Raw genomic sequence first — 22,246 nt, 5'->3', positions numbered from 1 at the left:
TCGTTTCCGGGATTCCCGGAGTGCGCAGGCACCCATATCAGCTCCACTTGGCGGGGCGGGGGTGCATTGGGCGAGTCCAGTATGCCAAAAGCAGAAGCATGGATTCGGCCTCGAGCAAAATTTAGAATCGCAGTTTTTGAATCACTGAAAATATACCGGGCTTCCGTGCGGGTGATTGCGAGTGCAATGGCGGCTTCCTCTGCAGCCTCTGGGGAGGTGTTGGGAGGGAGAGGTAGTGCGATGAGGGCAGATAAAGAGGACTCCACCACAGCTGCTGTCGCTTCATCACCCGTGCAGGCAGCGTCCACCCATGCGGCGTCCGGCTCGGAGCCGTACGCTCGATGGAGTGCCTTCGCACGGGCTCTGCGGCGCTGCTCATGGTGGGACGGGTGCATGTTCCTCGGGAGCGGCCTGACGAGGAGCTCCTGGTGAAGGGATCGTGGGATGGCGAGGAGGGTTGGGTCGTTGGCAGGTATTCTGATTCCGAGGGAGTCCAGGATATACCGACCTGTGGAGGTTTTTGTGAGCCTGATGTATTGGGCCTGTCTGTGGGCCTCCACCAGTTCCCCGGTCGTGTTGTGGAGGCCCAAGCCTAGTAATCTCTCAGTGGGTGTGTTGAGAGGAAGATGAAGTGCTACTTTGAATGCCTTGCGAATCAAAGCATCCAAAGCGTTTATGTCATGTTTGGATAGTTGTAAGTATGGGGTAGTGTACAGCACACGGCTGAGGACAAAGGCATGAATGAGGCGACATAGGTCACGCTCCTGCATGCCTCTATGATGTCCCGAAACCCTGCGAATGAGGTGCGATATCGCGCCTACAACCTGCTTGAGTTTCTTCAGAGTGGTGGTTTCTTTGCCGTCGTTCTGGATGTGCAGGCCCAATACACGGAGGGTGCCAACCTGAGGCACCGGGTCACCATTTAGTTCAATGGCAAGGGGGGAGCGGGGACAGCGGTGGTTCTTAGGATGGATGAGGAGCAGTTCGGACTTCCCTGGGGAGCAAGACAGTCCGATGGTCCGTGCGTAATTTTGGGTGAGGGTGGCTGCTTCCTGTAAGGTGTTCTCTATGTCGCCGTCACTGCCGTGGGTTGTCCACAGGGTGATATCGTCGGCATAAAGAGTGTGCTTCAGATCGGGAATAGTTGGCAATTTTTGGGCGAGGGGGATGAGGGTAATGTTAAAGAGAAAGGGGGAAAGGACGGACCCTTGAGGGGTGCGGATACTCTGAAGCGTGTAGGAGGGGGAAGACAAAGGTCCGAAGTGTATCTCAGCCGTGCGGTCAGTGAGAAATGCTTGAATGTAGGCATACGTGCGCACACCCACATTCAATGCGGATAGGGCAGTCATGATCGCCTGATGTTCAATGCGATCAAAAGCTTTCGAAAGATCCAAAGCTAAGACTGCCTTGGTGTGACCTGGAAGAAGCGGGTCAAAAGGGTCGTGTGTGAGTGGCAGCATGGCGTCCTGTGCGGATAGATGGGGGCGGAATCCCACCATGCTATACGGGTAAAGATTGTTGTCCGCCATGTGACTTGTGAGTCTCGCTAAAACAACATGCTCGAGGAGCTTCCCGATGCATGACGTTAGCGAAATCGGGCGAAGGTTTTGAATGGTAAGTGGTTTGTTGGGTTTGGGTATGAATATTACCTTCGCGTGGCGCCACGACTGAGGGAGGCTACCCTCCCTCCAGCACTGGTTGAAGTATTTCGTAATCTGGGTGATCGATCGGTCGTCCAGATTACGGAGCATGGAGTTTGTGATTTGGTCTGCACCAGGTGCGGAGTTGGCGCGGAGAATCAGGAGGGCCGCTCTGACTTCCGTCTCCGTGATATCGGTGTCGAGTGTGGGATTTGCTTGTCCTGTGTAGTGGGGTAGAGCTGTGGGTGCACCTGGAGAGGTGTACATGGTTTGAAGTGTGTCTAGGAGGGTGCCGGGATCGTCAATGTGTTCGTGTGTGAGGCGTGTAACGTGGTGCTGTGTTGCTGATTTGGTGCGTGTGGGGTCAATGAGGTGTCGGAGGAGTTGCCATGCGCGTTTGCTGGACAGGTTTCCTGCGATGCCATCACATATCTGTCCCCAGTTGGACCGGCAGAGCTCCTCAGAGTGTTGTTGGATTTGTGTCTGCAGCGCGGCCAGCCGCTTTTTAAGATCCTGTTAAGTTTGTTGCCTTTCCAGCGGTCCAGGAGGCTGTGATAAGCTTCCCAGAGGTGGGCTAGGCGTGTGTCGAGTGTAGGGGTTTCGGTTGTAGTTTCAATGTGTCGCGTGTTGTGGTGAACGTCATTCCTGAGTGATTGCACCCATGCGTCGATGTCCGCGATGGGAGTGTCTGGGAGGGCGGTGGGTACAGCGCGAAAGGCATCCCAGTTAATGAGTTTGTGTGTTGTATTTGCGTGACGGGGTGGTTTGTACGGGACAGTGATTTGTATAAGTAATGATCACTGCCCAGTGTATGTTGTGTTCTGTTCCAGGTAACGCCGCGGATACAGCGGCTCAGCGTCAGGTCCGGACTGGTGTCCATGCTGACACTGTTACCGATCCTCGTAGGCGTCTGAAACGTGTTGTGCACAGTGAGTTGGAGGTTCTGCAGGAGCAGCCAGAGCCTGCGACCTCGATGTGTCGTGGTTGTGTATCCCCAGTCAGTATGCCGACTGTTGAAGTCCCCGCCGATGAGTAGGGGATGTTTCCCTGCTAGATGATGTAGGTCTCGCAGAAGTGATTCTAGCGAGGCCATCGGCTGGGACGGGGAGTGGTATATGTTTGCTATAAATATAGAACGAAGTGATTGTGTGTGATGTATAAGTTCAGTGATCACGTAGGGCGTCTCAGACGTGATGTGATGAGTTTTGTAGGTGAGGCTGCGGTGGACAAGTGTGGACGCCCTGGGTGTGTTAGTGGTATCTGAATGTGTAGATGTGTAGCTGGGGAGGGTGCGCAGACTCCTGGAGCAGAAGTATGTGGGGCGTTGGTGTGATGGTAGGAAGAAGTTGTTGCAGAGGTGTGCGCTTGGCCCGGAATCCGCTGCAGTTCCAAGTTAAAATGGGGAGATAATTAGAGTTCCCCCCCCCGCCATATTGGATAGTAGGGGGAATGAGGATGCTAGTAAGACGGGTGTCAATTGGTATGTGTTGCTCAGGAAACGTGGCTTGTGCTTGCGGAGGTAGGATGGGGTTAGTGGAGGGGGTTTGAAGTTGGGTGAACCGATGGGTAAGATTATTTTCCAAGAGTTCCATCATCTTGGTAAGGATAGCGTCCATACGCCGCTCAAGTTTTTCGGTGAGGGTGGCGGCAAGGTGATTGAATTTGGCCTCGAGGCGGGCGTCTAGCTCTTTGAGGTTGTGGTCAAATTTGGCCTCGTGGGCTGCTAATTTAGCGTCTATTTCTGAGGGCACGGGAGGGGGTGTGGCGTCTGAGGTGCGCTGCTTCTTTGCAGGAGGGGTGCTCGAAGTGTCTGTTGATGATGAAGTCGGGTTAATGACAGGGGGTGCGGGTTGAGGGGGCATGGATGGGGAGGGGGTGATTAGGAGCGAGGAAAGGCGGCTTACCTCGTCACGCAAGGCCTTGAGTTCCTGGTCTCTCGGATCTGCCTGAGAGGACTGGGGTGGTGGGGGTTGACGGGTGGTTTTGCCGGAAACGCGGTCTGCCCAGGTGAGACGCGAGGCGTTCTTGCTGCCATTCTGCCGGGTTGTGGAAGGCGACCGGGAAGCCGTCGAGCTGCGTCCGCTGGCTGTGCTTGGTTTATCGCAGCGGGAAAGCCGCGAAGTACTCGGAGGAGGGAGAGCGTTCCTCGGGGTCGCTAGTTTGCGGCCCCGTCCCTTGCAGTTCCCCGTTCCGGTCATATGAGGGCCTCCGCAGAGAATGCAGCTGGGGGTACATGAGAGCACAGCTTCCTTGGGGTGGGACTGCCCGCAGCGAGGGCACTTATTGGATTTTGGGTGGACACACACATCCGCCCGGTGGCCTGGGACGCGACAGTTCGTGCAGGCGTCTATATGCCATCGGTAAGGTGTGCACCGGTGGAGGGCGCCTCCATAAAGAACGGCCCGTGGGACTGGGCCATCACGGAACGTGACTAAAATGGAACGCGTGGCGCCCATTCGGCGGGCGTCCACGATGAGAGCGTCTGGGTTGCCGGTGATAAGATCTTGGAGGAGCTGCGTTGTTGTCTCGTTCCAGTACGCATTGGAGATGACTCCGCGTACCGCTCCGTCCGGCGGGGCTATGTAAGGTGCGACGGCGCAGTCCGTGCCTTGGTATTTTATGGTGGTCACTCGAACCAGAGAGAGCGCGTCATCTTTTAGGGGCGTACTCAGGGTGCATGTGTTGTTCAGTGGGTGTACCCTGAGTTGGGTACGCCTTGGTTCGTGGAGCTGGGACGCCGCTTGAAGAATGGCCTCCCGTAGTTGTCGGGGTGGAAGCAGGTCCAGCTGCAGGCCGCCTCTTGATCTAAACACGATCTTGTAGTCCGCAGCGGGACGCGGCGGCTGGTGCCGCGAACGCTGCGCAGCTGAGCGCATTGCTTTCAGGTGCGCCGATTTGTCAGGGCATGCAGGCTTGGGGGTACTGGTAGCAGAGGCTGCGGCCTCCTGGCTTTGGGTTGCTGAAGGAACATCCTTGCCGCGGGCAGCCACACCAAGGATGTGAGTCCAGTCCCTTGGGTCATAGTCGCGGGGGTTAATAACTTCTCCCTGCACCTGCACCTCCATGCTGGCGTTGGTGGCGGAAGCGTCCGTCGGAGTAGGCCTAACTACCAGCGGAGCGAGGCCTAGCCTAGGCGAAGCGGTCACAGAGGGAAGGGGGGGGGGCCGTGGGTGCCCGAAAATGGCGTAGTCGTGCCCAAAAAGTCGACGCTGGCAATCAGCGAAGAATCCGCTAGGAGGAGAAAACATTTATTGCAGCACAGTATTGAATTTGGAAAGGAAGCTGTTGATGGTCTTTGACCATGTGGCAGTCCCTATTCCGGGCCGCCATTGGCTGCCGCCGCTCCCCGTGCTCTCTGGACCAGGGCCCGCTGAGCCTCCAGGTCCGAGCTGGACAGGGCCGCCTCCCAGCACTCCCTAGTTGGCTGACTTATAACTGCTTTATTTGTATTTAACTGGCAGGCCCACACCATGTGGTACAGGCCAGCACACTGCCCGCAGAATTTGTACCTGCCCGTGAATGTCGGGTCCACGTGTTTTAGTACGGCGGGATTTAAGAAAGGCCCGGTTCAGAGCCGTCTGAGGTTGCACTCCTCGGTTCTATGGAGACCCTTGGCGGGTCCCAGGAGTACCCTCCTGCAGAGGCGTAAATGGTTTGTAATATCCGCGTAAGAGATTAGCGGAATCGGTATGATAGCCGCGGCAGAACTGGGGGATCATCGAGTGGAGCCCGGGGAAAGGAGCGTTCGAGCAGCCGCGTTAGCGGCCTCGTTTCTCTCAACCCCCTGGTCAATGGGCAGCCATACTATCTGTTTTTTACTCATAGCCGAATTCGAACTGCTCACAAATGCCAATAGTATTCTGCGGGCGAGTGGCGATAAAAAAATTGGCGGCGGCTTAGCTTTTGTTAAGAATGGTGGGTTGCGAAAGCAAAAGCGCAGCGCCTCCAACTGAAGGAACGCTGTGCGCCGCGTCTACAGGTCACGCGTGGCTACCGGCCGCCGCTGCGCGACGACTCAAAGCGTCGTATGTAATTTTTTTTTTAAAGCGGAAGCCTTTAATGCCTCATCATTGTAAGCAGCAGTTGTCGACAGAAATGTCACGCTTTTCAATTGGTGGAAACGGTCGTGCCGTCACAGTGCGCGAATTTCAAACGGGGCCAATTGTATTTTGGCTACTAACCATGCAACCAATTAAAGGGATCGTATAGTGATTCTCCAAGCGAGTGGGACGGAGTTTAGTTAATTTGCTTTACTTTACCAATTAGCTTAATTAACCCTTCTAGCCAGACCAGATAAATAAACAAAAACCGAGCAGGAAATTGGCCGAGCTCGGGAATCGAACCCCGGTCTCCGGAGTGCGAGAGGAGCACGCTACCACTCCGCCATGCTAGATCGATGTTTTGCAATGAACAAAGGCGCGTCTAGTGAATACGGTGCCTTCGTTCACACCCATCTTCCTCCCTTCCCCTAACCTCCACCTCGCACCCATTCCACGCAACATGTCCGCACACACACGCGCAGGCCGCCGCCAGGAATACGCATACAACCGCAAGCCACCTTTGGACGCTGCGGCGGTGGCCAACACAGACGACTGTCTCACGGAAACCGCGGGCTCCACAGCAGCCTTCTTCCTCCACCCTTCCCTCTCTACAACCAGCACTCACACAACCGGTCCATACACCTCCCCACCCTCCACGCTTGCCCTAGAAATACACGGGATCGCCGATGCCATCACACACTTTGCCACCCTACCCCCCGCCCCCCAATACGTTGTCTATACAGACTCGCAGGCAGCTCTGCGTGCCTTCCATGAAAGAGCCCTCCCTTTCCCTACTCGATCGGCGTTAGATGCCGCCCTCTTAGCATTAAGCCCACGACCGGTGACCCTTCGGTGGATTCCTGGCCACATGGGCATCGCCGGCAATGAGCTGGCTCACCAGCTTGCCTGCGAAACTAAACACCGGTCGACGGGGATCCCATGGACGAGCCCACCGACGGAGCAGGCGGTCAGGGCTTACAAACGTACTGTCGACGAATACTACGCGCAGCAAAAATTGGATTTAGCTGATTTACCACCACGGCACCCATCCTTATCGATCCGTGAAGCTCGCATTCTTCGCCAAATACAGTTTAATCTCCTACATAAAGCAGCCAAACTTTGCCTATACCGGTACACTTCCACACCTCAGAGCCCAAACTGTTCACACACATATGCAGACATAGAACACTGCCTTACACAGTGCCACGCAGCCTTCCAGTCCCCCGCCTATTCTTTCCCCCCACCGTGGCCCATCTTGCTCGCCTCCCTGGATCTGAGACTGCAGCGTGCCCTCGTCGCCTTGGCCCAGGATGTACTGAACGCCTATCAGAAAGGATGTTCGAATAAAAATGTCACACCACCACCACCACCACCCTTCCCGTTACGACGAGGTTTAGGTGTCCACCGAGATATGATAGACAGATACATTTCCTTTCCTCAAAAACCAATTTACCGACGAGCAAGGCGTAGAGACGAACGGGCGATGGCGTTCAATGGACTCCCTGGCAGCGTCGCAAGACGCTGTCGCGTTCTGCTCTTAGAGGCGAAGGTTAGCACCTTAACCACACATCAGTGACGCAAGCAGCAACAACTCGCTTAAGGCTTTCACCTCACCGCACTTTAGGAAAACAAAGTGCCCCCTGATTTTTTTTGTTCTTGATGTTGCGACTCAGAGAAACAATCTACAGCTGGTATGAAGTCACAGCGGCAGTACCGCCACAGGTGCGCAGCGCGGCAAACACACACCGTAACTGCAGCCGGGCTCTCTGAAGGAACGAGTTGGTCGCCCATAATCTACAGCTGGTATGACGTCACAGCGGCAGTAGCGCCACAGGTGCGCGGAGCGGCGTAACTGCAGCCGGGCTATCTGAAGGAGCGAGTTGGTCGCCCATATTCACTCAGCTAAAGGTCAAACGTAACAGCGTCTGGGTCACGCGAAGGCTTGAAAGTGCGAGTAGTATTGCTTTCGCAATAAAATTGGCAGTGGCTTAGCTCTGCTATGCACGGATATAAATAGCCTGAGGTTAGGGCGAGGTGTTAACGGGGAGGTGGTGACGATTCGGTTCGCAGCCTTCGGGCTACGGCCGTGTATCTGTTTTTATTGCGATAGCAATACTAGTTGCACTTTCAGCCCGTCGCGTAGCGAGGCCGGTAGCTACCAAGCGCGGCCTAACTCCTGCTCCTGCCACGCACGGCGCGCTTAGCGGTCTGACGTCACAGCTGCAAGAGCGGGGCTCGAACTCGCGCCGTCGCGTAGCGAGGCCGCAGCTACCAAGCGCGGCCTAACTCCTGCTCCTGCCACGCGCGGCGCGCTTAGCGGTCTGACGTCACAGCTGCAAGAGAGGGGCTCCAACTCGCGCCGTCGCGTAGCGAGGCCGCAGCTACCAAACGCACGGCCGGACTGAATGCACCGGAGCGCGCTCTCTCTTTTGCTCCGCTGCATGCAGCCCGGCCGTGCCAAGCGCGGCCTAACTCCCGCTCCTGCCGCGCGCGGCGCGCTTAGCGGTCTGACGTCATGCCATCTGCCGCGAAACCGGGCGCGCAGCGCGCCGGCGGCCAGACGTTGCAATGCAGCCTACCGCGAAAGCCGCTCGGCAGAATGCAAAGAGGAAGCAACAGCGAACTACGGAGACCAAACAAGAGCGTGAACAAAGACTTTCTAAGCAGCGTGCCCAGTATGCAGCTAGGCGACAACGTACAGCCTCTGTGAAAGAAGCTATGGAAGAACGTCCTGCTCTTATGAGTATGCTCAACGCCATGGATGAGGATACAGAAGTGAGCAGTGTATCTCTAGCTCAGCGGCAACGTGCAGCCTCAACGGCAGAATTTAGTGAAGAAGCTATGGAAGAGCGTCCTGACTTTATGGGTACGCTAAACGCCATGGATAGCGATACTGCAATGAGTAGCGTATCTCTCTGCTGTGCAGAACGCGACTAAACGGCAGAGACGTGCCCAAGAAACTCCGGAACAGCACCACCACCAGCTACACTACCAGCTGAACCATGGCGTAGCTACGGATATTGCTTTCGCAATTACCAGGCTTAACCAAGCTAAGCCACAGCCATTTTTCATTTCAGCCAGCGTCCGTTCCGGCGGACATATATTGCTTATTTATGTCCGTTTATTTATGTGCGCAACAACCATATCGTTCTTGTTTTTACACCTAACTGACATTGAAGGTTTTATCCTCAGCGCCATATAATTGCCTTTCCAAAGTTCTCTGCGTGAAAAGCCTGCACCGCCGAATTATTTTATGTTAATTTACTGCCCTCGTGTACTTTCTCTTTACCCGTTGCACTTGTATAGCGTGAATGTTCATTTGAATATTTCGCGAATGTTCCTGTATCGCGTTGCCGTTTCAATTGTGCATGTGTAAATAAACTTTTCTAAGCATGTCAGATACCTTTACACCAGGTGCAGATATTTGAAAATCTGCATTTAGTTCTTCACGTATAGCGTTCATCTACGGATGTGTATCATGCTGATCAACGGCACTGCCAAATGTTTTTCCTTCAAACTCATGCTTGCTTTTTCGGTGCAGTAATGACAGCCTCACAGACGCTGATGTCCTCATCGAAAATGTACCGGAACTTATTCACAGCTCCACAGAAATTCTGGTGACCCGTGTGGAGGGTTCGATTTAATAAGTTCGAAGTCTGCCCTCACATGAAATTCCATCATCATGGATTTGAGGCTTTTGCTGCTATGAGACGAATTTCTTTAAGTTTTTGAAGAAGAACACAGCCAAGATTAAGCTGATGTTCGCTCGCGGACTCCGTGTGGTTCTCATGAAGTTCCATAGCGCAGAACAACACCACATTTCCACCAGGTTTTCAGCGAAGGACTGCTACGAAGTTTTTATGAAACGGACGGAAGAGCTCGTCAGCTCGTTTGGCGCCATCCAGCGTCACACTTGGGTCCAAGCCAAGTGTCAGGTCACGTGATCACACACGGTCGGCGTGTATAAGGTGAATGACTAAGCATGGCACATGATGCGTGGCCATTACAAGCATGTTATGTGACGCCACATACTGTGTACCGTCCCACGGCAGAATGTAAGCTTACGAAACCGGAACCGACGACAAATGTCTCACAGGGTCCTTGTGCTATCGCAACCAAAGCTGGACCTTGTCAAAGCGTTGCCTATTTCAGTTACTGCCTTCAATGAACTACTACACATAGTCATCGCGATCTCCTTCGCTGGTAACATTCGTCCGCTACCTTAACGTTCTGCAAAGCGGCCGCACGACCGGAGAGATCTAGCCCCAGTCAATGTTTAACAGATCATGACATTTCCCAAATGTGCATGACGATGAGAAAACTGACGACGGCAAGGTGGTCTTCTAAGCAACGAAACTTCTCTTCTGAGGCGAGCACAACGTCGTGTTCAGCTGTACGGCGGGCACCAAACACATGCAGGGTGCCTAACTAACTTGTGCGAAGGCTCCATCGAACACTGGTGAACGCTACGTGCATGCCACGACATTGAAAAAAAAAGCTGATTAAACATTAGTCATCAGGAGAGAAGAATGAATAAAAAAATGTTTTGCTTCCTCTACGTGGGCGCCTAATTGCCTGCTTGCTTCCCTGCGGTCTTCTGGGGTGGAATTTTTTTATTTATTTAGATATACACTTAAGAAGACCTTTCTGCCTGGTAGCGGCGCCGGCTGCACCTTTCAGCAGAAAGGAACAGAGCACACGGGAACCGACGACGTAATGCTCAATAAACCACAGCTACAACACACAATACACAACAGAAACACCATAAATGCGAGCAGTAAATGACAATTAAATACTAATAAGCAATGACCATAACAGTAAATTAACAGGAAATATTAAAACTACAAATAAACTAGAAAAGAAATAAACAATGGCATAACGCCGCCGCAAAAAAAAATATTATAAGCGCACACATATAAAGGAAATACGCAAAACTAGCTCTCCGGCATCTATTTCCGATATGAACATTTAACGCAAGTAAAGGAAAGCAAACACTGTAGGTCACGAAGTGCAGTCAGCCACTCAGGTAACGAATCTAACAGCTGCTAATTTGAGTAACCTGCAGTAATTTCCGGTGTGTTCGAGCAAAGATTTCAGTGTCATGATTGCTCCTTTTAGAGCGAACGCGCACCCAGCATCTAACAAAGAATAAAACACCTTTTATAAAGAACGGTGAAGTCCGGTTATCAATCACGCCCTGAAAGTGGCACGTTATGGGCTTTCCAATAAAAAGTAAGTTACATTCTCGTCGTCATGGGCACACTCATCGCGGACAGCCTGTGCGGCCAACTCTACGTAAAATATGCTTAGTGTGTTTTTTAAACCCTTTGGTTTTGTTTGCTGCAGGTCAAGATAACTTATCAGGACCGAACTGCATTGTCATAATATGCAAGTTATAAAGGCTTCTTCAAGCCAAATAATGAAATCAATAATATGTGCTTCCAGAACACTCCCAGGCAGTCCAGCAGTGACGACTGTAAAATTGGTAAATTGATTTTTGAGGGAAAGAAATGGAGCAATATCTTTCTCCCCAGACGGTCGAAATTTCCGGAGCCCTTCGCTACGGCGTCCCTCATAGCCTGAGTCGCTTTGGTACTTTAAACCCTAATAAACCAACCTTTCTCACATATCTCTTAGGACACCTGAACCGCGCCGTAAGGGAAGGGATAAAGGAGGGAGGGAAAGAAGAAAGAGGCGCCGGAATAATTTCGACCACCTGGGGATCTTCAACGCGCGCTGACGTCGCACAGTACACGGGCGCCTTCTGCGTTCCGCCTGCATCGAAACGCGCCTTCGAAACGTTCTCTCGAAGAGCAGCATTGTTTCTAAGTAGGGCCTTGAGAAACGGGGTTGAGCCGTCACGCGAGTTCTTTTTTTTTTTTTCAGGGGAATTTGTGGCGGGCAAATATGTAGTTGCAGGCGATGGTACATTTGCTGGTTTGAATTTTTGCTAAAGATATTACGCTATACTCTGGGCACATGACAGAAGCCATTTTCACCTGGCAGTTTCTATTGGTTAATTCTCAGTTAACGATGTGTAGTAGTTTCGATAAATAGATTTAATTGCGAACTGATTAACTACTCTGAAGGCGATCGCGTTGGATTATTGAAAAATCAGACAATTTTTTTCACTTCTAGTCTAGGACAGCCATTTCCACTTGTGGAGCGATATTCATCGACTCATGACCGGATTTATTTTTAGGGATGATGCGTTATAAGGCGGAATGAATGAAAGGTTTGTAAAAAAGCTGTGCGTGAGGTCTTCCTTTCGAGGCCTGAATCTTCCACGCGCAGCTCCAGCGATAAGTGGAGCAGTTATCTTCCTGAAGCGAAAAAATAAAAATTATCTTGGAGAGCCTGCAGCCGCGAGATGATTCTGTGTTTTCCCCCTCCGCGTAACGTTTCTTAGAATAACTAACCAAGAATGGGGTTTTTCAGCTTTATCTTAGGCAGCCCTGGCAAGAGCAAGGCCGGCAAAAAACCGGAACGCGTTAAAGGTGGAAAAATACAAATAACCAAAGAACAGCAGGAAAGCTTGCCATATCAGTTTCATATGCAGAGTGAAACGAAATGCGCCAGTAGCAGGGATATGCAAAAACACATGGGAAAGTACTCGAAAAGAATTGAAAGGCAGTGTTTAACCAGCTGCAAAAATAAGCCCAGCTCCGCGCAGGCTCAGTGTAGGCCGTGCCAACTGGTTGTGTGACGCACTCAGCTACAACTTTCAACTCTTTGTTCGAGGCGCAGAAGCCGACCGTTCGCATCCGCAACATGACGGCGTCTAAGCTTTTCCTGCTCCTAGTTCTTCCGCTGGTGCTCAGTGCAAGAGGACAGCCATGTCCTACTGATTACTCGCCTAAGTGTCATTTAGTGCTTGACGACGAAGGCACGTGTGAAGTCAAGACATTCTGCCCCACAGAAGGCTGCCAGGAGAATGGCCAGATCTGCTGTCCGGTGGCCTGCGGCGGCTGCACCTGTCTTCATCGTAAGTTCTGCTTCATTGCTTACTTTATTTTCAGCCGGAAGCGCTGTTACGGTATCGATCATTTGTGGGCCTACAAAGGGTTCTTCTCCTGTGCAGTAAACAGCCAGTGCAATGGAAAAGTGTCTTATATAGTTTGGGGACAGTCGCTATGTTTGTTCTTTACCGAAATTCGTTAAGCCCGTTCTCCCTCGCGTCTTGTAACTCCAGGTGCATCATGCTGTCGCTAAAACAAAGCGTCAGCCGCATACTTTTAAATACAAAACATTCGTGCTTTGGTGACTGTTTTCATGTTGTATCAAAAGCCACTTCACTACGTGTGACGCAGTGGATTACTTTATTTAATTTAAGCTCTTGCTTGCACACTGGAACGTTTTTTTTTATTATTTTCAAATAACATCTCCAATTCAACGCTCCCAGTCATCGGTCGTTTGAGTTCGTATGCCCTCACTCACACCGTGTTCCAAGCGGACTAGTCCGGAAATTTTCAGAACCAAAGTCTCAGGACAGTCGGTACTCATACGGCAGCCCTTCTTCAAATGAGCTTAATGTTAGCCATCGCCGGCAGAATGATAACGATCACAGCCATAATTTCCACATCCAAACTTATTTTGAAGCCAGGTCAGCTAGCCATGAAAGGAGATTCAGTGTGATAAACTGTAGCCTCTCATATAGTTTTCTACTCATTTTGATGTTGATGTCCATTGTCCTCGTGCATAAGCATAGTCATTCACGTTATGACTGCTGTGCCCGCGAATACACGCGATATCACGAGGTGCTGTTTGTGGCAAAAAGCAACCGTCGCGGTGCCTGGTGTCATACTCAGTTGGCGTGTGATATAGCAGAAAGGAGAGTTGGCCGCGACCATAATTCAAACTCACGCCGGAGCGAACAAATCAGCTTCACTGCCATTACGCAATCATTACGAATCGCCGCAGTCTAATATCCTACTCGTTACACAACCAGTATTTCGCGCTATGCTTTCGATCTCGTCATCTTAATGATGTTCCATGCGTGCGCAAGTCAATCCAAAAGGAGCACTCAGGTACTTGCACGTGTAAGCTGAAATTTGAGCCCTTGACCACTGTAGTGACAACAAAAAGGTGTTTGGAAGCGCCATCTCGCAACGGCGCAGCAAGTTTCAAGAAATAGCAGGAGGTTTGAAACAAATAACTAATAATTTGTGCGTGTATGACAGCATGCTGTCGCACTATTACGCGTAATATTTTATTAAGTGGCCCCTGAATCTGGTTTTCTGTCTCCACAGTATGCGCTGTGTTATGGGCTAATAGCGATGGCTCCTCTGAGCTAACGCCGCTGCATACGTTGTTTATTCAACAATTGTCAGCTGCCAGAAAGCGAAATTAATCGATTCTATTGCACCTCTTACAGAGTTTTATTTGGTTTATTCAGTGACTATCGATAACATATTGCTCTCAGACGGGGCACGGCGAATAAAACGAAAATCTACGAGACTGAACGGAATTTCACGGGCGCTTAGCCTCTGCTTTTAGGAGCTTCGTGCTTAATCATGAGTCGCATTGTATCTGTAGTCATTATTCTGACCCGTTAATAAATGCTGTTTTCTGGGGGTGTTTGAGAGCAGAGAGTTGTTTTCATTCGCTTAAACTGCCAGCAGTTTCTGTGCATACGTGTTCCGAGTAGTTTGTGTAGTTGGAAATTAATACCTTCAGGCAGATATAACTGACACAAGTATCGCGGGGAGTGACTCAGGGCGAGGTATTCGACCCCGGAAATCTTCTCTCGTAGCGATAGGAGTGGAGCTGAGTTCCCGAAGTAGATAAGTGGCTTTGAGAGATAACGCGTCGGCTTGGGTCCTCTTTTTCGCTCATCTGGAGAAAGAACACCATGTGTTGCTGCTCTGGAATATTTTCTCATGTGAAGGGTTCTTCAACACTCCATTTACTTTTTTTCTCGGTGGTGATTTATCCTATCTTTTACACAATTCATGAAAATCGTGTTCCTTCCAGCAATGAAGGCCCTTTTTTCTGTTCATTTCAGCGCATTTTACTTCCTTTTGCGCTTTGCGAATTTTTTCGTTCAGACACGCGGCCACTCCAGTGATAACCGTAGGGCTTCGTGCTTAAGTGCATTACCTTCTCTTGAGTACATCTTCCACGAAGCCACTGCGGTGGCTCAGTGGCTGTTGCGCTCGGCTACTGACCCGAAAGACGCGGGTCCGATCCCGGCCGCGTCGGTCGAATTTAGACGGAGGCGAACTTCTAGAGGCCCGTGTACTGTGCGATGTCAGTGCACGTTAAAGAACCGCAGGTGGTCGAAATCTCCGGAGCCCTTCACTACGGCGTCCCTCATAGTGTGAATCGCTTCGGGACATTACAGCCCCATAAACCAAACTTCTTCCTAGTATTTAACTCATTGCCGGCGTTTTACTTTTCCTACACGTCGTCTTTGTTCTCAAGATTCACCCATGCGGCTTTCTTAAAACGGCAGGCAGCGTCTGAGTGAAATCGAAAAAGTTTATTGTCCAAAATTAGCAGAGAAAAAAAAAGGGCCACAAAAGAGTTACGCTGTGTCCTGACGCAACTTCCTTCCTCGCCATGATGACTGACCGCTGGGTACTCAGTAATTACGCGGACCCAAAATATATTACTTCAGTAAGTAGTTCAGTGGTCAAAAAGCTATTGACGCTGAAGGAGATTTTTCTTGCTATCTATTTCATCTGTTTTCTTTGCCACGTTTTCATTGCCTGGTTGTTAAGCAACCCGTAATAGAGAAACCTGCAGGACATTGCACATGCCATGCGCCTCAAATCTGACGCCATAAGTACTTTGGACCTCTGTGGCGTGCTACAATGATCAACACTGGAGCCAATATTGCTCAATACTGCTGTCACGCACCTCTCGCTTTCCACATTCTCTGTCATCATCTACCTGACTACGACCAATGCAGGGAAAAGGCCTAACCTATGTCTCTCTAATTAAGCCGATTTTGTGGCAACTTCGTCCACCTTATCCCCGCAAGCCCTACTAATGGCATCCGCCCACCTAACTTTCTGCCGCCACCTGCTACGCTTGCCTTCTCTTGGAATTCGCTCCGTTACCTTTAACGACCATCGGTTATCTTGCTTTCGCATTACATGCCCTGCCCCTGCAGTTTTCTTCTTTATTTTGACTGGGATGTCAGCTCACTTTGTTTCCTTACCCACTCAGCTCTCTTCGTCTCTCTTAATGCTAAGCCACCGATATCCCTTTCCACATCTTGTTGCGTTGTCCTTAACCTAAGCTAAACCCTCTTTGTTAGCCTCCACGTTTCTGCCCAATTGGTGAGTACCGGCACAATAAAGCTATTGTGTACTTTTCTCGTGACGCATATTAAGAAACTGCCATCCATGATCTGAGAGTAGCTGCCAAATGCGCTCTACCCCATTCTCATTTTTCTTGTCACTTCACTCCCATGGTTCGGATCTGCGGTCACTATACATGCCTTAAGTAGGTGCATTCCTTTGTCGCTCCCAGTGCCTCGCAACATATCATAAACTGCTGTCCCTTCCAGAGCTGTTGAATAATAATTGGTTTTCTCCACATTAATTTTTACATCTGCCTTTCCGCTTTGCCTGTCTCGATCATCTATCATGCTTTGCTGTTTGTCCACTAGTTATTCAGTGAGGCAACGTCCTCAGCGAATTGCAAATTACTAAGATATTCTCCACTAAACCTTATCTCCAACTATTCCCAATACAGGCCTCTGAATACCTCCTGTAAACCACAGTGAACTTCACGCCATTTCATTAATCGTGATCTGAGGGCCCCACCGTCTGCTTCACTTAGCGGTAGATGTGAACTCGAGTGACTCCCCTCCAGTCAAGAACAAGTATTGTGGCCAGCTTTGCTTCATCAATCGGCTTCAGGCTTTCTGTCAGCATTGCGCACCTAGGACTTCACAACCACGGGGGCTCCCTAATCTGGCTGTCTCCTCCCTTAGACTTCAAAAGGCTGGGAACACACTCCGCGAATCCTTGAAGGTTACTATTCTGAGAGTGATTATCTGCCAGTCCCTTTTTCATGACCTTTTTAATGACCGGCGTGTTTCGTTTTGTTCACTGTTGGCATGCCATATTTATCATCTGTGAGAATAGCGTTAACAAAGGCGTGAAAATTCTCGAGATTGCTGCTCTGTTGAAAAAGAGTCAGACACCACATTGCTCTACGCCTTCGTTTTTCTACGCCTTTTTTCAGGGCCCATTGTAACATATAAGGGCGCTAGCATTATCACATAGCACATGTTATTCAGCAAGTAGGGCTCGTTTCGCGGGGCTCGGCTTGGTCGTGTTTGGCGGGGAGGGAGTGGTGGTAAGTATGAAACGCTTGCCTTTTGCACTAAAAACTCGATGAGTAACTTTCGTTGAGGTAAACGCCGTTACTGTCAGCGTAGTACGCCGTATCCGGAAACCTCAACAATCTCCGTCAAAATGATTTTGTTCAGGTTGGCGTGGGCTGTAATGAATTTGTCTGCTGTTGGGAATGGGTCCTGAACTATGTAATTTATTTATTTATTTTATTTATTTACAAATACTGCTAATCCCAATTGGGATTGTGGCAGGAGGGCTTAGTAAGGTTAACAGAACGCGGTCAAGCATAATTGGAACATTCAACTGGTCAGCATGTTAAGAAAAACAAACGGTAAAACGAAAATACAACCGAGCTGTGACGAAAACAATCAAATAACGCATAAAATAAGGCTAATGTCGGTAGTATTATACAAAGAATAACAAAATGTTGAAACATTGCTAGTTGTTATAATACGCAGACAATAAGTAAACAGTAAATATTATAATCGTACACTGCAAAGGCATTAACACAGTATAGGTGTTTAGTTTAAGTAACACTGCATAGTTTGACAAAAATAACTTACACATAAAAAAATAAATAACCATGGGTATAATAGTAAACAGAACGCAAGCAACCAGGAATGAATAACTAATAACATGACATACTCTCAACTGCAATATTAAATTTTGTCAATGTTAGTAATAGATGGATCAAGGCTGTTCCATTCTCGAATTGCTAGTTGGAAAAAGGAATTTTTAAAGCAGTTAGTATGGAAATGATACTCACTTAATGTATGCGAATGTTTATGACGCGTTGATCTTGCTTCGGAAAGGGAAATATATTTAGTAGTGTCGAGTTTTAGATGTCGATTTATTAGTTGAAACATGAGTTTTAGTCGTGCGACTTTTTCACGGGTCTGCAATGATTTTATTCCTTCAATTTTCATTAATTCAGTAGGCGAATCGGTTATTTTGTATTTGTTAAATATAAATCTGACTGCTTTTCTTTGAACGGCTTCAAGTTTGGTTATATCTTGATTAGTATAAGGAAACCAAACGACGTTAGCATATTCGAGAACAGATCTAACCAAAACATTGTAGGCTAAAAGCTTAGTTTGAAAAGGGGCTAATGTGAGGCGTCGTCTAAGAAAAAAAGAGTCGTTTCAAAGCTGTTGAGGTGATTTTGTCCACGTGAGCGTTCCACCTGAGGTCATGGGTTATTAGTACGCCAAGATACTTATGATTAGTCACTACAGTAAGTGGTGTGCCATTTATAGTATACCGAAAGTCGGATTTATGTTTCTTTCTAGAAACTGTCATAACAGCAGATTTAGTAGCGTTGAGTGTCATCTGCCAGTCAGTGCACCATTTTGCTATAGAATGTAATGCGTTGTTAAGAGCTTCATGATCCTCTAATGTATTAATTTCGCGATAAATTACACAGTCATCGGCGAACAGTCGTATATTAACGTTGAGATTAGTCGTCAGATCATTTATAAAAATCAAGAAAAGAACAGGTGCCAAGACACAACCCTGAGGTACACCAGACACAACATTTATTACGTGGGAGGCTTGATGATTAATTTCTACAAATTGTGTTCTGCCTGATAAGTAGTTGCTAATCCAATTAACTATAGAGCCATGACCTAGAGTTGATTCTAGTTTATTAATTAGTTTAATGTGTGTAACCCGATCAAATGCCTTTGAAAAATCTAATAGTATTAGATCGGTTTGCTTTTGTCTGTCTATGCTGTGGGATAAGTTGTGGACTAATTCTAATAACTGTGTTACTGTCGAAAGGCCTTGGCGGAAGCCATGCTGAAATGGGGAGAGTATGGTTTCATTTTCAAGGAAGACGGTTATGTGTTTTAGTATGATGTGTTCGAGTACTTTAGACACTGAACAGGTGATAGAGATGGGTCTGTAATTAGAAACATCTGTCCTGTTTCCTGATTTGTGTATCGGAATAATTTTGGCTATTTTCCATTCCTTTGGAAGGGTACATGTTGCGAGGGATTTATTGAAGAGTAAGCACAAATACTTAGCCATCCATTCGGCGTATCTTTTTAGAAAGGAATTTGGGATGTTGTCTGGTCCTGGTCCCTTTTTTGTGTCTAGATTTAACAACAGGTTAAGTACCCCAGTCTCAGTTACAGTTAGTGATTCAATGTGTTTCGTTGTTCGTGAGGTCTGATGAGGGACTATACCATTATCGTTAGAAAAAACTGACGCGAAGTAATCATTCAGTTCATCGGCTATCTCAAGGCTTTCTTCTTTTGAGGCTGGGTTTTCAGTTTGTCTTTTAGGATTAAGGTAGCTCCAAAATTTTGATGGGGACGTTCTTATAAAGTTATTGAGGGTGTTATTAAAGTAATGTAATTTAGAAGCCTTTATTTGATGTTTCATGCTTTGTATTGCAAGGTTAAGATTCGTCCTTGTTTTCGTGCAAGGGTTCACCTTGAGGGCTTTTTTACGGCGATTAACTTTGCGCTTAGCGTGTATGACTTCGCGGGTGATCCAGGGGTTACGTCTTTTTATTTGCTTCCTTCTACGTGGGACAAACTTATGTATACAATATGAGACAGTCGTTTTAAAGCTGTGCCATAAGGATTCAATGTCAGAAAAAGCATCGCTTGCAAGTTCTTTGTATGCGTCGAACTCGAAGAAAAGATGATCTAGAATACTATTATCGTCAGCTTTAGTGAAATCATGAACAAAAGTTTGCGGTCGTGGCGGAGAAAGCGTGCTACTGATAGGGACACTGCATAAGATTAGTTTGTGATCGGAGATTCCGTCTAGTATTTCAGTTCAGCTATGTGAGACAAAATTTACGTAAAATGAACCTGACATGAGCTAGAATCTTCAATGTGAACTATGCAGTCTTTCCAGCAACAACTCAAAGGCGACACCGGCAAGAGGAAGCGGTGCGGCTATTATTGCGAAGGCGATTTTTTTTTTTCAGGCCACAACGCCGATTTCTTTCACTGATTCCCGAATGTCATTCCACTCAATCGTTTCTTTTTTTCTTCACTGCACAGCCGCACAACGGGCCAGAAGAGCCGCTCGTCAGCCAAACCCTTGTCCGCAGTTCTCTCCGCCTAGAGATGGATGCGGAGGACACGTCAGCAGCAACGAGACCTGTCAGACGCTGAACTGCAAGAGGAGTGGACAGACATGCTGCAATGGCCCCTGCGGAAACCCCTTTTGCCTGTAGGAGAGAAAATAAAACGAGAAAACACCGGTCTCAGAGGCAAGCACCAGCTCTTTCAGCTGTTCTGGTGGTCTCAGCAGTGGCCGCTTAAGAGTTGTGCGCTGTTTTCCAGCGCTATGGCGACAAACAAGCAGTATACGAACGTACGAAAACAGTATTATAGTGGCGAGGATACTCTAGCAGCATGCCACTCCCTTTAAGATCAGGACAAAGTGATGCCTCCAGAGACAGTCGCATATGCATTCTTAAGTCTTTTTGGCAGGCTGCTCAAGCAGTACTTTTCTTGCAGCTCTTTTCTGGAGAAAGACATCAGGCTGCGATGGCCTGCTGATTAGTTTCTTGCCGTTCCTTGGGTGGATTTCACACCCATGAAGTATAATAAGTAAGCAGGATATAAATGAAGTGTGTTTACCGAGCAAAGTAGCTATCTTCTATACGCAAGGCAATTTCATTCTGCATAGCTTCCTTCCGAGGCTAGCCTAAAGCCCCGTTTTTGGCCACTGAACGTACTGAACACGGCAGTAACAAAGACGAAGCCGAGGGTTCCTGCTACGAAGGATGCCGCCATTTTGGAAAAAAGGTTTAGAACAAGGAACATTCGCGCTCTGTAAACTTGAGAAATAGCGTATGTGGTCGCAACTTATCTGGAGACCTCCACTACGGCACCTCTTTCTTCCTTTCTTCTTTCACTTCCACCGTCCCCTCTTCCCTTACGGTGCGGTTCAGGAGTCCACCGAGCTATGTGAGACAGTTCCTGCGTCATTCTCTTTCCGCAAAACAAATTTACCACGAACGCACGTTAATTTTCGGTATTGTGGGGTTTTAATAGTCGGTATAAATACGTTCTCCGCGCTTAACCGCGGCTGACACCCCCGTGGTGGTGTACGCTATCGAGCGCACGCCGACCACGGCGGGCCTTGCTCTGAGGAAACAAAGGAACGATATTCTTGCTGACATGAGATCATTTGTTGCTGCAACGAAAATAAGGCTGTCTAGCAACAAAATACGCTAGTAAACAAGGACGTCCGGCTCACCAACGCGGTTATGAGTGAACGTGAGCCCACGCTAGGGCAAGGGGGAAACTTCAAGGCCGGACGGGACGAGCTGGCGGGATAATGTTCTTACTGTGGGCCCTCGCCCTGCAGGCGAAAAATATAGCGCAGAGCGCATAAAATATTTTAGTGGAGTTGAATACACCGCCCTTCCATGTTATCGTCGTTCCCTGTTAACCCAGACGATGAAAACACAACTTTTAACTGTGAGAGGTACATGGCTGCTTTCCTCTGGTCTTTATAGTATCGAAGGTGTAGAACGTGACTGAGAGCTTTACTGCAGTTGCCGGTCGGCTAAGGAGAGTGTGATGAGATTAGTCTGTGCGAAGGATACCTGAGAGCAATGATTCAGAATTTGAGGGAGGGGGGGAGCAAAATACGACCGGCACTGGAGTTTTCCTGCCATTTTCTTTCTCTTAAAATTTTATGAAACGGTCCCAAAGGATGCCAGCCGTAACTGATTTTGCCCACAGCCTTTGCGTACCCTGAACTCAAAAGAAACAGCGAGAGTGCGACCGGGAATCGCCGAACCCCTGATCTTTTCTGTATAACTCCAAACTTTAAGACCACCCTGGCGGTACGACATTGAATGACGGCTTACCTTGCTGGTAACCTGCATTGCTCTAGCTCATAAGTACTCCACTCTCCTACTTATTGAGAGTATGAGAATGCATCGACGCTAGAAAATCTCATGATGGAATTCCTGGCACTTCAGTTAATGTTCGCACTGACATCACATCGCAAGGGACAGAATTGACAGTATGGTGCTTTCTTGAATTGCACCTGAGAAATCATCCACAGAAAAGATTTTATTTCGGTTCTGCTGTACTTTCTATGTCTTTCACGCACCCATGCCTCTCATGTCTACTTTCTCAGGGACTAAACGAAGCCTCCAATGCGATGTGTACTGGGCACAATTGCCATTTTGTTATTCAGGCTGTAATTAAAAACATGGACTCAAGTCGAGGCATGTAGTGCAGTTTGATGGTAATAATTCCCTTTCCGCATTTTA

At 48.7% G+C, this 22,246-nt stretch overlaps 1 protein-coding gene across 1 annotated transcript; it reads left to right on the top strand.

Moving 5' to 3' along the window:
* The first annotated feature begins 12,329 nt into the window (after window positions 1-12,329).
* LOC149328356 (uncharacterized) lies at window positions 12,330-20,200 on the top strand. Its single transcript, XM_089559642.1, has 2 exons — window positions 12,330-12,665; window positions 20,010-20,200. The coding sequence occupies exons 1-2, from the start codon at window positions 12,452-12,454 to the stop codon at window positions 20,183-20,185; spliced, it is 390 nt and encodes a 129-aa protein (XP_089415768.1). The 5' UTR covers window positions 12,330-12,451; the 3' UTR covers window positions 20,186-20,200.
* Window positions 20,201-22,246: the final 2,046 nt, after the last annotated feature.

Source organism: Amblyomma mixtum, chromosome 9 (assembly GCF_055824585.1).
Source record: "Amblyomma mixtum isolate Tamu chromosome 9, ASM5582458v1, whole genome shotgun sequence".
Taxonomy (NCBI): Eukaryota; Metazoa; Arthropoda; class Arachnida; order Ixodida; family Ixodidae; genus Amblyomma; species Amblyomma mixtum.
Note: the sequence above shows the minus strand (reverse complement) of the source record. Positions and strands in the feature narration are given on the sequence as shown.

Excerpts from the sequence above, each read along its gene's own strand:
- LOC149328356 (XM_089559642.1), top strand. The coding sequence starts at position 12,452 with ATGACGGCGTCTAAGCTTTTCCTGCTCCTAGTTCTTCCGCTGGTGCTC. Across the intron at positions 12,666-20,009 it reads CGGCTGCACCTGTCTTCATC|CCGCACAACGGGCCAGAAGA; the intron begins GTAAGTTCTGCT and ends TTCACTGCACAG.